The sequence below is a fragment of the Miniopterus schreibersii genome, assembly GCF_964146895.1.
Source record: "Miniopterus schreibersii genome assembly, chromosome: 4".
Taxonomy (NCBI): Eukaryota; Metazoa; Chordata; class Mammalia; order Chiroptera; family Miniopteridae; genus Miniopterus; species Miniopterus schreibersii.
The window spans coordinates 38,373,277-38,389,970 of record NC_138105.1 but is presented as its reverse complement, the minus strand read 5'-3'; the positions used below and the strand labels follow the sequence as shown (position 1 = coordinate 38,389,970).

The following is a 16,694-nucleotide window of genomic DNA, read 5'->3' as shown; positions in this document are numbered from 1 at the left end:
ACAAAGTTTTAAATTAATAAATATTAAAGTGAAAAAATAAGTCCTTTCACAGAACTGTAAATACTTCCTAAGTTCTTACAAAAAGAAATAATTTCCTTTTTTAAAAATCATTAATAACATAATGAAAAAACACAAATGTGATTGGAAAGTCTGTAAACTTTCTTCCCCCACTCCAGAAAATGTTTTGAAAAGCAAGAAACAGATTCCCTTCTTTAAAAAACTATTATGCCCATCACAATTATTACAGCTGTCACTGTTTCACTATAAAAATAGTTACAAATCAACATTAATTTACATAAAGTCAAATCATTTTTAATTCTAGCATGATAAGAAAAATGAATTAATCTCTCTAAATACAAATAACGCCAACTTGTTTATCCTTAAGTTCTAATATTTAAAACTGAACAATTATTTTCTATAAATTTGGTTAGTTCATTTAATAGAATTATCCCATTTTTATAATTAAATTATCCGTTAGGACCATCATGATGATAAAACAAAAAACCTAAACTAGATTAGATACATATTTAATTGGCTTCATATATTCTGAAAATATTATAAGTACAATCATCTTTTGGCTTGATTTCCTCTAAAATGATCAAGGATGCCCAGCTGGTGTGGCTCAGTGGTTGAGGGTAGACCCATGAACCAAGAGGTCACTGGTTTGATTCCCAGTTAGGGCACATGCCTGGACTGTGGGCTTGATCCCCAGTAGGAGGCGTGCAGGAGGCAGTCGCTTGATGTTTCTCTCTCATCCATGTTTCTATCTCTCTATCCCTCTCCCTTTCTTTCTCTAAAAATCAATAAAAACATTTTTTAAAAATAAAATGATCACGGACAGCAATCTTTCAGAATTAGTCAATGTGCACACTTCAGTTAAAGTTCATGGCTTACATTCCATTCATGTAAGAGTTTCATATGCAAGCTTATTCTTTTCTATGTGCAAAGTCCTAAATTCAAAGTAAAAATATTTAGGGTAAAACAAGTCTTTGAAGTGTTCTTTCCACCACTGAGGAATAGGCAAGATTTTTTTCAATATCTAACTTGATTTTCATACCGAGGAGAAACAGCATGTTGTGGCCACAAAATTTAAAGATTTTAAAAATCGGTGTACTATAACACAATACTATTCCAGAAATATATGTACACTCACAGCAATTAGAGGTGTATCCTCAGAGCTACAATCCAAATGGAAGATGATTTGTTAATTCAGCCTTGAGTCATTTAAGTTGATTGGGGGTGGCAGAGAGCAGGAGATACTATGCCAGATACTTATCTTGAAATTACTAAAAGCTAAGAATAAGGCTTCTGTGATAGCCAGGAATCATGTTTACCTATATTCCCCCCAAGTTACAACTCCTCAGATGCTTTCATTTTTTCACTGTTTAAAGATATCATAATAAAATATAAAGCACCTTATTGTCACTTCATTTGCACTAGAATTTGACTCATTTTTGCACATTTTAATAGAATTTATTAAGAAAACAATACAAATTACTCTTTTAAAAACAACGATATCTGGAAAACTCATTGACATTCATTAGAAATATTAAGTATCTAGAACTGTTGGGAAAGTCCCTTAAGAACTGACACGCCGACACGGACAATGGTGGAGAGGGGGACTGGGGAGGGGGAAGGGAAGGGGGAAACGGGTCATTGGGGAGAAAAAGGGACATCTGTAATATTTTAAACAAAAATAAAATTAAAAAAAAAAGAATTGAGACCCAGCCCGGCCCTTGTGACTCAGTGGTTCAGCGTCAACCTATGAACCAGGAGGTCAGGGTTCAACTCCCCATCGGGGCACATGCCTGAGTTTTGGGCTCAAACCCCAGTGGGGTGAGGGTGGGGATTGGGTTGGGAGGTAGCCGATCAATGACTCTCTCTCATCATTGATTTTTCTCTCTCTCTCTCCCTTCCTCTCTCTGAAATCAATAAAAATATATTTGGGAAAAAAAAAACCCAAAAACTTGAGACCCAGAAAACATTCTATGCCTTCTCCTCCCACTGGAACTAAAAAATTGGCTCTAAAATATACCAATAATAATGCAATTAAGTCTATTAATAATACAAAAAGAACTCTGGGGAGAAGCAAATACAAGTTTTGATCCTACTGAGAACACTTCCCATTTAAAGGACATACCATGATGTGTGTACTAAACCCTTAATATTTTTTGTCAATCTCAGGAACATAGGACTGAACAGTTATTGACTCTTGAAACTCCATCATGCTCTCAACTGAAGCCTCCTTCACTGGGCTCTAATGGGAAGATGGTCTGATCATCCTACCTCTGCTTCATTTCCAGCTTCGCCTGAAAACCAACATTTTCCTTGTGTTGTCACACCGACAAACCTGATTATGTAAAGACATAATAAAGAAGTGAGCATGACGACGATAAACAGTGAAGTGCCAGGATGATCCATTATATCTGAGATTAAATCTTATGACTATCACTGTCATACTTCGCAACTATTTCTTTAGTCAAAACTCAACAGCATCGTAAAGACTGTTGTTTAGCACCAGCACGTCATCACAGGCTTTGGTTCAGGCTTCAGGGTAACTCCATCATCAGGGGGTTGACTAAGCATTAATGGTTTGTGGCTCTTAAGCTTATGAGCCAAGGTCATAAATATTGCTTCCACGTGGTCATTATCATTGGGGTTTTTAGCAGAGGTTTCAAACAAAGGCATACTGTGTGTGTCAGCAAATTTTTGTGCCAAGTCTGTAGGTACCTGAATGGCACTTCTTAAGTCACATTTATTTCCAACAAGAATCCGCGGTATATCACTGGCTAGCAAATGCTGTTTGCACTCTTCTATCCAAGATGGGAGGCTATGAAAACTAGCCATGTTGGTCATGTCATACACAAAAACAACGGCATGCACGTTTCTGTAGTAGTGCTGCACCATGCTCTTTCTGAAGCGTTCTTGGCCTGCTGTGTCCCACAGCTGGATCTAAAAATGAAAAAAAGAAAGAGGAAAACTGAAATTTCATTCCAATTATTCATACTGAAAATCTGAATCACCTTTGCATGGGCTTTTGTATGTCTTCACTTATATTACTTGGTTCCCTTCCATAATGCCTTTTCCGTGTTATTTATGGGATCTATACTTCATGATGCTAGTCTACACACCTCATAAATAATGCAAGTAACAGAACAAATATTTCAATTTAGCACTTAAACCTCAATACATCAGATATGTCTGGATGAAATTATGCTTCAAAAAATGATTTTAAAATATTAAGAGAAAACTATATCAGATTTTTACAAACATTAAGTGTCAAATTGCTATAAATTTGGTTACTATATGCCCTTGTCTACCTTTCACAGATCTAATTTAAAATACTAGACTTAATACAGATGTTGAGTCATGAGGTCTAGCCCCCAAACCAACAAATATATACATTCTATGAAATCTAGGCCCCCTTGAAAATTTTTAAAGTCTAGAAAATCACTTTTCTATCCTAAACATCTCTACCAACAAAACTATTACACTGTCTCCTAGTTGAAATACGGAAGAATTGAGGAAAATTATATCTAAAGCTAAATATAAGTCATGTGTACTTATCTTAAAACACTGAATTATACTGCATTTAAAAAAAGAGTTAAATGATGAGGGTTTACTAGTCACAGTAGAAAAGACTAGAGGCAGATTTAACTGAAAAATCTGTACAATTTATAGATATCCAAAGTATGGACTGGAAGCCTAAACTGGTGACTTCACATAGAGCAATACAGAAATAACAGGAAACAGGATATATTATAGATGGTCCTTAGAAAATGCCTCATTAACCTAGTAATGACTTTTATGGCTCTCCAATAAAGTATGAAGTTATTATTTCATACTTCTTGTTTCCCAGGTGTCTTGATATGATTAGAATGCATAGAGTTTTGAGCAGGATTGATGGGAAGAAGAGTATGGTTGAGTCAATCCTATCCCAAAACAAAACAAAGGCTGTCTTAGGGATCAACATCCTCCTCATCACTACTTACATTTACTAAGGACTTCCACAGTTCTTCAAGGCAGGTCTAAATTCTGTGTAATTTTTTTTTAAAGTTTCATTGTTATAAAAGAGATACATGGAAAACAAAAAGTTAGAAATAAAGGGGGAAACTGCCTTAAAGATAACCATTGTTAATATTTTGGTATATTTCCTTTTCGTAGGTTTTTTAAAAAAAACTTATAGACTGTGCTTAAAACATTATAAATGATTCTTCATCGATGAAATCACTTTTGAATACCTGAGTTACAGGAAATGTTATTAAAAATAAAAGATCAGCTCCAATTTCTTTGGACAGCATTTATATGAGTCATCCAAATTATTCCCAAAATACCTTTCAAAATGTTAAAGATACATTTTGAAGTGGATTCTTTTTTAATTAAAAAAATTGAGATAAAATTCACATATCATAAAATTTACCCTTTTAAAATATACAATTCAGTGGTTTTTAGTATATACCCAAGGCTGTTTATCATCATTATCTAATTCCAGAAGATTTTATCACTACAAAAAGAAACCCCATACCCATTAGCAGTCACTCCCTTCTTCCCCTGGGTGATGCTGAGGAGAAACAGGAGAGACAGATTTGCCAGGAAAGATGGATTCCTTCAGACATTTGAGGCAAAGGAGGGATTATCCAAATAGCCATGTCTAGAAGACAGAATGAAATGCAGAATGATAGAGGAGGAGAGAGGTCTGGGCCAACCAAAGATTTGGAAGTTACCTTCAGAGAAGTGACAGCTGAAGTAAGAGACTACTTACTACAAAAAGAGAGCAGACAAGAGAGAAGAGAAAGTCAAGGGGCAGACTGAGTCTCACCCGGATTCCCTCTCTTAATTATCCATACAGGGTGTCCCAAAAAAAGGTACACATGCACCGAATAACTATAAAGGCAGTGTTTATTAAAATACATTTCATTTTCAAAATGTATTAGAAATCAGCTGTTAAAGTGCGTATGCAGTCTTTGGGGACACCCTGTATAAGTAGTCAGGAACAGATGCACAAATACAGACTTTATTACATTTCCTAAAAGGTCACTGATATAAAACATGCTCTCTGAAAATTTTCCAGTCCACAATTAAAAACATTTAACACATCTTATTTTTATCAAACAAAATAAAGTCTAGAATTTTATTTTATTAGTAAAGTGACATAGCGCTTTCCAGCTTTCACTTTAAGATTAAATTAGAAGAGCCCGGCCGGGCCTGGCTCAGTGGTTGAGCGTCGACCTAGGATCCAAGTGATCGGAGTTCAATTCCCAGTCAGGGCACATGCTCAGGTTGTGGACTTGATCCCCAGTCAGGGGTGTGCAGGAGGCAGCTGATCAATGACTCTCTCATCACTGATGTTTCTATGTCTCTCTATCCCTCTCCTTTCCTCTCTCTGAAATCAATAAAGATATATTTAAAACAAAGATTAAATTAGAAGAAATGTCATTTCAGATTAAAGTGATAATTTTCCAAAGAGAAAATATAAACATGGTAGAAACAGTGGCACTTAAGATGTATTAACAGGTTAACAAAAAAGAAGCAAAAACAGTACATGGAATAAAGCTCTTCTATGTCACTTCAGTGAGTATTTTTTTAACACTATAATAACGAACAAAATAGAAACAGACTCAGATAAAAAACAGCCTGACAGTTGTCACAGGGGAGAGGGGTTGTGGGGCTGGGTGAAAAAGGTGAAGGTTAAAGCAAAAAACAAACAAAAAAAATCATAGACACAGACAAAAGTATGGTGATTACTAGAGGGAAAGGGTAGGTAGGGGGAGGAAGAGGGCATGGGGGAATAACAGGCGATAGAAGGAGACTTGACTTCTTGACTTGGGGTGGTGAACACATAATACAATATACAGCTGATGTATTATAGAACTATATACCTGAAATCTGTATAATTTTATTAACCAAAGTCACCCCAATAAATTCAATAAGAAATAAAAATTAAGTTTTAGAAACAGTGTCCAATATAACCGTATCTTTTTCCACTACAGAAATCTCAGAACATTGCTGTAGTCTTTTCAACCACAATAAAAATCTCTCTCAAGTCTTACAGTTGGAGGTACAAGTCAATGACTAGGGCCTTAGAAAGAAGAAAAAGAAACTCAGTGTCCAGGCCCCTATTAACACAACAGGTTAGGCTGAAGCTCAGGAGGAATAATTCTCCCCAAAATGTTTTCTCCTTGCCCCTCTCAACCAGAAAGGTCAACTCTATGCTCCCAGATTCATTACAGCAGTGGTCCTGGTTTGCTTATCACTGCCAACACTCATCCCAGCAAAGCAGTCAACTTTATACACTGGGCATGTTTTATTTTCAATGTTAAATATCTCTTAAATTTGTACATGCGTGATTCATCTGTGATCTTACTGTATAAATGGCAACCCAGAAACAGGTAAAGGGCCATCAAATCTGAACTCCTTCCCTGCCTCCCTTCCCTCTATTTATTTTTTAAAAATATCCTATTCCCGTTTGGGGGGAATTTCTCTCCTCTGCAGCCGTCTGCCTGTGCCCTGCTTTATCTCTGCTTCACTCTCTGGTTATACAGCCACAGAACTGATGGTGCCAAAGAGGAATAATGATGTGAAGCCACCAGGGAAGGAGGTGATGACTTTTCTTAAGATTACCAACTACAAACGTGGCAGTTCATATATGCCCTCTTCTAATCCTCCCACCAGCCTGACGCGGTATCATTATCCAGTGTTTCAGAAGAGAAAACAGAGCCTGCCTGAGGACTAGAGTAACCAACCACACCAGTTCACCTGAGACTGAGGGGCTTCCAGGGACTTGGGACTTCCAGTTTTAAAACTGCAGCGGTCTTGGGCAAAGTTGGTCACCCTACTAAGGACACAGCCCATCGTTACCCTTTCACAGGTTCAGATGTGGACCAGGAAAGCCCACACACTTTCTCCCAGAACTCCTGCTTCTTCCAAACTAAACTCCCTCTCAAGCCTCAGAGGCCCCATTATTTTCTCACAGGTTCCTGGGCCTAACCTAATTCTGATGAAAAAGATTCAGCCCCTCTCATTCTATCTTTTCCTCTGTAATGGATACAAATTGTTCTTAACTCACTGATACAGTGCACCCAGAGGACCACCAATGGCAGCTTGAATGGAACAACGAAAAATTAAAGTGAAAATAAAACGGCAAAGGAACCTACAGAAGGCTGATTTCTTTTCAGCCCTACCTCTCCTTCACCATCATTAGCATTTAAACCCCTTTAGGGATGAGGAGAAGGGCAGTGGTCAGGGAATTAAAAATTAAATATTTCTTGCTTCAAGGATGTAAAGGTAGAAATGAAGCAGTGAGCCTAGTTGCCCCCACGGGGAAATGAGGCAAAGATGAATATTCTAATTTAAAACAAAAAAGTAAAGGTAGTATGAGGAAGGCAGGGCAGTTCCTAGGGCCCGCATGTTTTAAGGGGTGGTATTAGATGGCTAAGGAGCTGGTGGTGGCTTGCAATGAAGAAGTGTGTCTGAGGTTTACACCATCAGGAGGCCTTGGCCCTGTCACTGATCCTCAATCTCCAATGCCCCATTCCAACTCCTCAGAAGCCCAGTCTTGGCCCTGAGCTTACTGCCTTCCCCACTATTTCTGTGTCTCCAGTCTCAGGAGCCACCAAAAAGAATTAAAGAATTGGGAGAGAGGGGTGCCAAAAATGTGCTTCTGGCACCCAAACAGGAACTATCATGTACAGGCTATTTCAGCAGGAAAACAGATTTTTCTAAACAACTCAATGTCACATAGAAACCTGTAGCAAAACTGGATGCAAAGCATTTCTCAAAGGCAACAGGGCCTTACTGCCACAATATCTCAGGCAGTGCTCAGATGACTGTTCAATAAGTAATACTTATTAAATGTTCCATGATTGAGAAATTCCTTTGGTCTTACTTCACTGGCTCCCAGCACAGGAGACACTGACAATGAGTCAGTGGCTGCCCCCTACACTCTTACTACTCAACAGTGTGGTCCTCGGGCCGGCCGCATCTGCATCTGCATCACCTGGGACCTTACCAAGTCAGAATCTGTCTTTAAAAAAAAGATCCCTGGGTAATGAACATGACATTAAAGCTGAAGAAGCACTGCCTTAGAAGTTTGCTATATACAAATCCTTCCAATCTCCACACGAGCGTGAGAAAACATGGAGCGCACACCTTGCGCGGTGCCGGCGTTTAACCCACCCTGAGGCGGGGGCACATGTCACCCCGGGGCGTCCTTCCCCTTACAGTCCCCCACCCGCTCACCTTGATGCGCTCCCCATCAATCTCCACTGCTCGCTCTCGGAAGTCCACCCCGATAGTAGCCTCCGTGCGGTCAGGGAAGCGGCCGGCGCAGAAGCGGTAGGTCAGGCACGTTTTGCCCACATTGGAGTCGCCGATCACGATTATCTTGAAGATGCGGGAGCGTGCGGGCGGCAGAAACACTGACGACCCTGACAGCGCTCCGCTAGACGTGAAGCTCGCCTCCAGCGACGACTCCATCTCCGAGGCCATTCTCCAGACCCGCCCCAATCTGAGGCGGAGGAAAGGAGGTGCAGACCCGCTGGGAAATTACGCCACCGGGAGCGAACGAGCGCGGCCAGCCCGCCGGCCGCGCTGCGCAACGTCACGGGAGCCACCACTCCCTAGGCCGGGCGTGCGCGTGCGCACCTCCCGCCCCGCCCCGCCCCCGCCGCGCAGGTGAGGCGCCCACCGCAAAGCGTCGCTGGTCCTCCCGCCCGGCCCCGCCGCTCCGCCCCAGCGACACTCGGTCTACGTGGGAGGGCCCGGGACCTGTCGGGGGCTTGGCCGCGGCGCAGGGCCAGCCTGCCGAGGGATGAGCGGAGCGGCCCAGGCCCGGCGCCCTGGCTGGCCCGGCCCCGCCACGTCCAAGGCCTCCGCCCTCCGGAGGAAGCGGCGCAATCAGCCCGGGGGCGGGGAGGGAAAGACAGCTGAGAGGAAGGAGCTATCGCCCGGCGCTGTCTCGCGAGAGGGCGAAGAGCCGCCTCTGCCGGGGCGTGTGCCCGGGGAGGGTCTGCAAGGCGCCGGTGCCTCGTGAGGCACCGTCGTCGACGTATTGTTGGGGTTTGTCCCGGCGCGCGGGTGCAGGCGGGTTCCCGGGCCTGCCGCCGGGCCGCGGGGTCCGCTGCGCTCCCCGCCCCCTCCGGGCTGTCTGCGCCGCGGGAGTCAGACAGCGACCAGAACTGGGTGGGGAGCGAGGTGCAGCCGGAAGCCGGTCCGGCGCCGGAAGCCCCGGGGGCGAGCTGCGGGCCGCGCGGACGGGGCAGCCTTCAGGCGTGGCAGGCACCTCGTGGTCGGGCCGCGGGCGGGAGTTCGAGGCCGCCCGCTGCGTCCGCTGTATCCGCGGGACCCTGGTGCCCGGCACTCGTTTGGCTAATGCCCCCGGTCTAAGTAGAGTAGGTAACATGTGAGCATCGAACCGAGGAGTTGCTGCTAGACGGCCTCTCTGATGAGAATAAAACCCGTTATGCCCTATTTATGTCTAACGCCTGGGTGAGGATGATGTCGCCATTAAATATTACTAAGCGCGCGCAGATGTTGTCTTTGGCAAACTGACCTAATAGACAAGAGCACCCAGCCTTATAGAGTTTTCTGTGGGTTACCTTGAAGTCTTCAGAGGAAACCTACCATACATTGTCATACAAAAGGTTCACAATGTGTGCAAACGTTACTTTTTGTGAAAAGGTGTTTTGTTTTGCAATGGCAAGACTATCTTATTTTTCCTGTTTGAGCAAATGCTTATGCCGTTTTGAAAGTCAAGGACAGCCCCGCCCGGGGTCCAGCGGTTGAGCATCGACCTAGCATCCAGGGGGTCGCGGTTGGATTCCCCGCAGGGCACATGCCCGGGTTGTGGGCTCCATTCCCGTTTGGGGCAGCCGACCAGTGATGACTCTCTCATCGATGACTCTCTCTCCCTCTCACTTCCTCTCCCTGAAATCAATAAAGATACCTTAAAAAAAAAAAAGTCAAGGACAGTGGAGAGGAGGACATGGCAGGTCTTAAATAAGAGTGCCGGGAATGATAGACCACTAAGTTCCAGGAAAGGAGATAAACTGCTTATTCCATTAGATAAAATGAAATTGTAGTTTGAGCAAATTAGTAATAGAACCTGAGCATGCCCGAAGTTAACAGGAATTTACAAAGCCTTATATACAGTAATTTGCAGCAGAAAAACTTCATACAGTCACTAATATACCAAGTTATATTAGTTTATATTAGCCAGGGGGAAAAAGTTGACTCACCTGGTTGAACGTGTGTGCCAATTACATTTGTTGTTTCCAGTTACAGGAATTGGAACGTGTGCTGGGAAATTCTCATTGTGAAGTTATTTTCATGAAGATTATTTATCCCAGAAACTATTACAGAGCCTTAGAATATATTCCTCTAATTTACTTCTACCTATATCTCATTCAGAGGAGAGAATCTGAAGATTTAGGGCAAAAAGCAGTTGAAGAATTCAGAGATGTGAATAATCATGTAATTTCAGAGATGCTGAAAAAGGCATCGAACATCTTTGCACCCCCAGGACTCCTGCTCTTTGTTTTTGTATTCTGGCTTTTTTGGTTTAGCTCTTGCTTAACCACATCAGAAATTCTTTATCTTGTCTGTTTATGCAAATCCTATTCATATTTCACATCCTTACTCAAGTCTCATTTCTGTGAATCTTTGTTTAGTTCAGCTCAGAATGTTCTTTGCTTTATTCTAACACACTTTTTTTTATTGTTCAAAATATTACAGATGTCTCCCTTTTTTCCTCATTGTCCCCGCACCCACTCCCCTCCCCAGGCTTTCACCACGCTATTGTCTGTGTCCATGGGTTATGCATATATGCTATAAATTCTTTGGTTAATCTCTCGACACCCACCCCCACCTTCCCTCTGAGATTTGTTAGTCTGATCCATGCTCATGTGGTCTTTGAATGCTGTTTCCACTGTTTAAGTTTCATGATGATGTGTTGCATTTTCCCAACTGGATTGTCCACTCTGGACTATGGACCGAAAACTCATTGTTATTCAGGAAATGATGAATAAATCAGTGAAGTGAGAAATTTCTTGTGCAAGGAAATTATAAACAGTTACAATTTACCAATTATAAACAGTTCAGCACTGCTTATGGAAAAATCACTGTAGACACTGGTCATAGTTGGTTATGAGTTTTGTATTTTCAGCTTTAGTTTGAGACACTCGTCATGTGACTATAGTATATGTTACTTAATTGAATAACCCGCTAGAATGTCAAGGTTTGATAGTTGAAGGAGATTCTACTGTTGGGAAGAATGGACTTTTTAAAAGTGGGTAAATTTTAAAAAGTGTTTTCATTTTTAAATTTCACAGTTTAAAGCAAAATCTAATAAACATTAGAGTCTGTGTGTTTGTAATAGTTTTCAGTAATAGTACTATTGTCCCTCATTTTACTCAGGAGTCACTCTTTGGCCTGAAGCATATAATAGTGTAGTTGGGGTGAAAGCTAAGTAGAGATAGACCCTATTTTCTTGGTTTCTAATTATAATACTTGAGCAAGATTGCCTGGCCATCCCTAATAATACATCTATAACATACACCTCTTGGCCACTTTACAGCTGGCATCTCTTCCACTGGAATGGTTTATCTTGCAGGACATTGTCTTCCATTTCTGGGATATGGGGATGGTAGTTTCTAACGCACAGAATTGGTAAATGATCTTAGAGACTTATCTTCACCATCTTGAAGATCCACTTCCCCAATGTAAAAGTCCAAATGCCAGCATTAGCAGGAGGTTTTGGGGAGAAGAAAGATAAATTTGAAACACAAAGCAGTGTCAGCATAAAGTATATTGAATAATTAAGAAGGGATAAACAAATAATGTAAAAACACATCGTTTATAAAATACCCTTTATTTCAACAATTTTTTCTTCTAAGGAAGTTGTAAATAGCACATTTAACTTCAGTAATAGCATTTAAGTTCAGTAATAGCTCTCTAGGAAGAATAACAGGATCCAGGGATCCAGGAACAAAGCATAGGTTAGAGTGCCTTGAAAGGAAAAACCTGGGTTCAAGTTCCTGCTCTAATGTCTACAGTTCAGTGATCCTGAACACCCAGCTGATAATGGGAGGAGCAACACAGGAAAGGGTACACACTGGTTCTTTGACCTGGCTCTCTACCACTAATTTGATGAAGACCTTCCTAATTGCAAAATCTAATAAACTAGCAAGTCATTTAAGACTCTGAGACACACATCTTCATCTGTAAAGAAGGGAAATAATAACTTACATGTGAGCACTATGGAAATTATAAATGGTAGAAAATGCTTTAGATATTATTGGAGCCTCTTTTCCTCCTGAAAACTGATGTTACACATCCTGGTACTCTCCCTCCTGCTTTTCATTTTCTCATTCTCCATAAATCAGTAAAAGTACCCTTGACCTTTTGGGAAAGTATAAAAAACTAAGTAGCACTTGTTTCAATTGTAGATAGTTTCTGAGTGAATTAGTATTAACCAGTATTTTTGTCCACTCACTTTTTTGAAAAGTATCCCATATAGACCCAACATTAACAAAAACACCAAATCTTAACACTACCACATTACCTCAACCATGTTTTTTAAGAAATAAAAATTATAGGCCACCTACATGCTTCTCCCTTCTCTAAAGAGAACCATTGTCCTGAATTTTGTTTAGAACTCCCAAGCCTGTTTTTAAACTTTTACTTTACATGAATATATCCATAAACCATACTTAGTATTGTTTTAAATTATTTTAAATTTACATACAAGATATACAGTATGATGCCATCTAACTTACTTTTTTTTAGATTACTGTTTTGGAGGGTAATTCTTGATTCACTTAATGCTAGCTTCTTCAACTGTACAGCATTCCATTAAATGAATATGGCATAATTCATCCATTTTCATGTTACATTTTATTTCCAGATTTCATTATTATAAACTACTGTGATAAACATTCTGACACATCTCTCTGGCAAATGTGTAGGAATGTTTACAGGGTGGAATTGTTAGTTCATAAGATATGCATGTTTAATTTTAGTAAATGAATATTGCCAATTTCCTTTATAGTGACCCCAGTGCCTGAAATTTCCTGTTGGTTTTCATCATTGCCAACAATTGATATTCAGACTTGTAAAATGTTACCAAATAGATAGTGAATTATAGGATCTTGAGTTTGACCCTGTTGACCCCAATCTTTGAAAAACTTTGATTCCTCAATATTGTTATCTTCTACTTTTTGACTATTTCTTGGTCTCTCTGGTTAGCTTCTCTTCTACCTGCTTCTGTTGGCATTTATGTCATCTTTGCTCATCCTTTTTGAGCAGTCTTGTCCAGGCCACACACTCCACTCACAACTCACTCTTCAATTACCTGTATTCTAGGTTTCACACTCATCCCTATCTGCCAACTAAACATCTTAATGGGGCTTACATGTCCCATAAGCACCTAAAATCCATGTCTGAAAAGGATCTCACTTTTTCCCTCAATTTCTTCTTCTATATTCTTACTGTTTAATGATACCGTCAAAAACAATATTTTATGCCAAAACCCTGGACATCACTAACTTTTCCTTCTCCGTTCGCTGTTCCACTTCCTTCCAACACAGTCAGCTGATGTAGGTCCCAGCTTCTTACTCTCTCATGTGTATCTTGCTCTCCTTTCCATACTTACTACTGTTGTCCTTACCGCTTGCAGGTTATGTTGATAAGAAGCAAGCACCCTGGAGTCAGACACAACTGGGCTTGAATGCACGTTTTCATCACTTACAAGCTGTGTGACCATGGGCCAATTATGATCCTCAAGTGTTCTGTGAAATGGGAGTGGTACTTGCCTCATATGGTTTTTTTAAAGGATTAAATGAGCTAACGGATGCAAAATGCTTACTACACTGTCTGGCACGTATTAAGAGCTCAGTGAGTTATAGTTATTATTCATCAGTTCAACCTGAGTCTCTAATTAGTCTTGGCACCTCCAGTCTTGCTCCCCATTCCCCTTCCCATCACTTTAGTAACACAGTTCTCTCACTTAATCATCCTTCCCTAATTCTCCAATAACTGTCCTTTGCTTACACAAAGCCAAATCCAGACTTTTAGTAAGTAAATCATCTAAGTCTCTTTAATCTGAGCCCCAGCCTCATTCCCAGATTCTACTCACTCTGTTTTACATAAAGTCCCTGAATATTCCATCTTGTTTCATGTCTATGCCTTCAGGCACATAGTATCTTTTGTTTTCTAGGAAACTCATCTTTATCTTTCCCAACTTAGGTGAACATTGTCTTTTCCTCGTACATCGAGAAAGAAATGAGTACTGACTCCTAGGGGTTTATATATTGCTGTTACCGTCATTTCTTGATTTATCTGTCTCCTTTCCAGCCTGCAAAAAATGTGAGAGCAGACTATGTATGTCATATATCCCAATGTGAAGCATAGTTACTGGAGGTAGTAGGCATTCGGTAACTACTAGATTGATAGAAAGAAGGAGGGACACTGGGACTGGCCTTATTTCACATCTTCTCAATAATTTTAAACAGCAGAGACAAATCCGCAAGTCCACTAACATCAGTAAGCTTCCATGAATGTCAAGATGATGATGGAGGATGGCAGGATTACAGGTGGTTTCCTCTAATGTGTGAAAAGGCAAAGTGGTATAAGCACATGTTAAGTAAAATACTAGGGGAGAATTAAAATGTTGAGTTGTTGGTACCTAGGAAAAGATTATAAGCTACATATTTCCTGAATATGCTCGCCCAAGGTACTGCAATAGACAGAAAAATAATCAAGTAGAATACTGACAAACAGAAAAGAATACCCTTTTGTAAAAACACGGTGAATGCTTACCATTTATAACAAGTATTTATAGTGAATGCTTGTGGTAATCACTTCATATGCCATATGTTACTTAATCCTTCTAACAACTATATGAACAAGAAATTCTCAGGCCTAAGGGATCTGAGCCAGATTTAAACCTAGTTCTATTCTTACTTAAAAGCTTATGTTTTAAACTACATCATACTATTGTTGTACATCAAGCCACAGGTTTATACCAGAAATGTGATTTAGTCACAAGGATGAGAGAAAAGTAATGAAAGCATAAGGCAAATCTATGTGAAGAAACTAAAACACTTTAAACCTCCCAGTTTGCAAAGGTGAGGGAAAACCATCCATGTCCTGTCAACTCAGGAATGGTGAACAGTGTCAACACTACCAGGGTCATTTATCAACTCCTTTATCCAGTCAGGAATAAACTAGACAGAATTGAGGGGTGGTCTATAAAAAAAAACTATTTTACCAAAGAAAAATAATAGGTTGGGTAGATTTGGGACATCTAACCAGAATGGTATTTCAATAGAGCTCCTAAGGCAGGTTTTAGTTCGATACATGATTGTGTAGCATGTAAGCCTCCTTTTCAGGTTCTACACCAACAGGCCAACATTGAAATTGTTGGTCCTAGAATCACAGTTCCTTCCACATCTGAGATTTGTAACAGTAATTCACTTGTTTACAAAAAAATGCAGTCCTTCAAGGAGAGAAAAATATGAATTTCATTGGGGGTTGGGTGCCTATGGCCCTTCAGGGAGTAGTATCTACCACCCATCCTTTAAAAGCCCGCTGACTGCTTCGGTATTCATCCACTCAAAAACTCAAGCACCTACCGCCAGCAATTATATTTCAACAGTTGCTTCAATGGACACAAGTTACCATAACATCTAACAAAACCGTGAAGAGGCGATTTACATAGGGAAAAGCATGGAATTTAAAACTAACCAGAACTTATATTTTGACAGAGAATTCAAATACAAGTTCTTCCCCTTAATATAAAATGGGGGAAAGTTACTTTTTGCATGTATATAGTTTGCTTGCTTCTTTGATCTCTTTGAGGAAAAAAATCCAATACTAGAAAACATTTTAAACTTCTTCCTTAGCAAACACACAGGTTCTCAATTTTGGATGCACCTTAGAGTCACTGGGGTAGTCTTTAAAAAAAAAAAAAAGAACCTGACTCCAAATCATTTAAATCAGAACTTGCAGGTGGGCCTGGGCATTGAGGTTGTGTGTTTTTAGAATAGTTCCCCTGGGATTCTAACACACAACCAGGGTTAAGTCTTTGACTTAAAAGGATTCAGTTATCTATCTTAAATAGAGACCAATGGTGCAGCACTGCGACTAGTGATGAACACTGGCTGTAGGTCATGTCTAGAAGTAACCATTGCCGATCCCTACCTAATGTCCCCTTTCTTGTCATGATTAAAAGGGATGCTAGGCTGTAGAAAACAGAGCCCTTCAGGTAGTTAGTGTGTACCAGTCTCCTCATACTGTTTGAAAGATGAGAAACAACTACTGAGTGACAATCTTTGTAGTAACTTAATTCCATTGGACATGTTACCTGGGTGGTTGGTTGCTAAAGACATGAAGGATGGACAGATTCACTGCCAACTAATGCCACAATGAAAGGCAACTGAGAAAAGTTAGAGGGTGGTCTTCCAGTCATCTGCTTCCTACAAGGCCAGTCACAACCATTCCTGACAAACTATGGGGGGGAAAAAACACAAAAATTAGGTATGAGAAATCCATTTAGATATGAGAAATCCATTTGACATAAAATATACTGGATCTGTGTTCTTTTGAGGAAATTCCTGAAGCCCAACAGAGAGGGGCAAGGGGAAGAGGAATGGGAATACTTCAGATCAACAGGGAAGGGGTAAAAAATCTGTGAGCCT

The 16,694-nt window shown here is 40.5% G+C and overlaps 1 protein-coding gene across 2 annotated transcripts; it reads right to left on the bottom strand.

Annotated features, from left to right (window-relative positions):
- Nucleotides 1–1,925: 1,925 nt before the first annotated feature.
- Nucleotides 1,926–9,170, bottom strand: RAB33B (RAB33B, member RAS oncogene family). Of its 2 annotated transcripts, XM_081135397.1 has the most exons (3): nt 8,239–9,170; nt 2,731–2,952; nt 1,926–2,350 (listed from the first exon to the last, which is right to left on the bottom strand). In XM_081135397.1, exons 1-3 carry the CDS (start codon nt 8,485–8,487, stop codon nt 2,294–2,296), a joined length of 528 nt encoding a protein of 175 aa, XP_080991523.1. In that variant the 5' UTR covers nt 8,488–9,170; the 3' UTR covers nt 1,926–2,293. The 2 variants fall into 2 exon arrangements, with proteins under 2 accessions (XP_080991523.1, XP_080991522.1); XM_081135396.1 differs by having other exon boundaries at nt 1,926–2,952; nt 8,239–9,166.
- Between the last annotated feature and the right edge of the window lie 7,524 nt (nt 9,171–16,694).

Bases quoted from the DNA above. Each gene is read 5' to 3' on its own strand.
- RAB33B (XM_081135396.1), bottom strand. From the start codon at position 8,487: ATGGCCTCGGAGATGGAGTCGTCGCTGGAGGCGAGCTTCACGTCTAGC. The intron at 2,953-8,238 runs GTGAGCGGGTGG...TTTCATTTTTAG, and splicing joins TTGATGGGGAGCGCATCAAG to ATCCAGCTGTGGGACACAGC.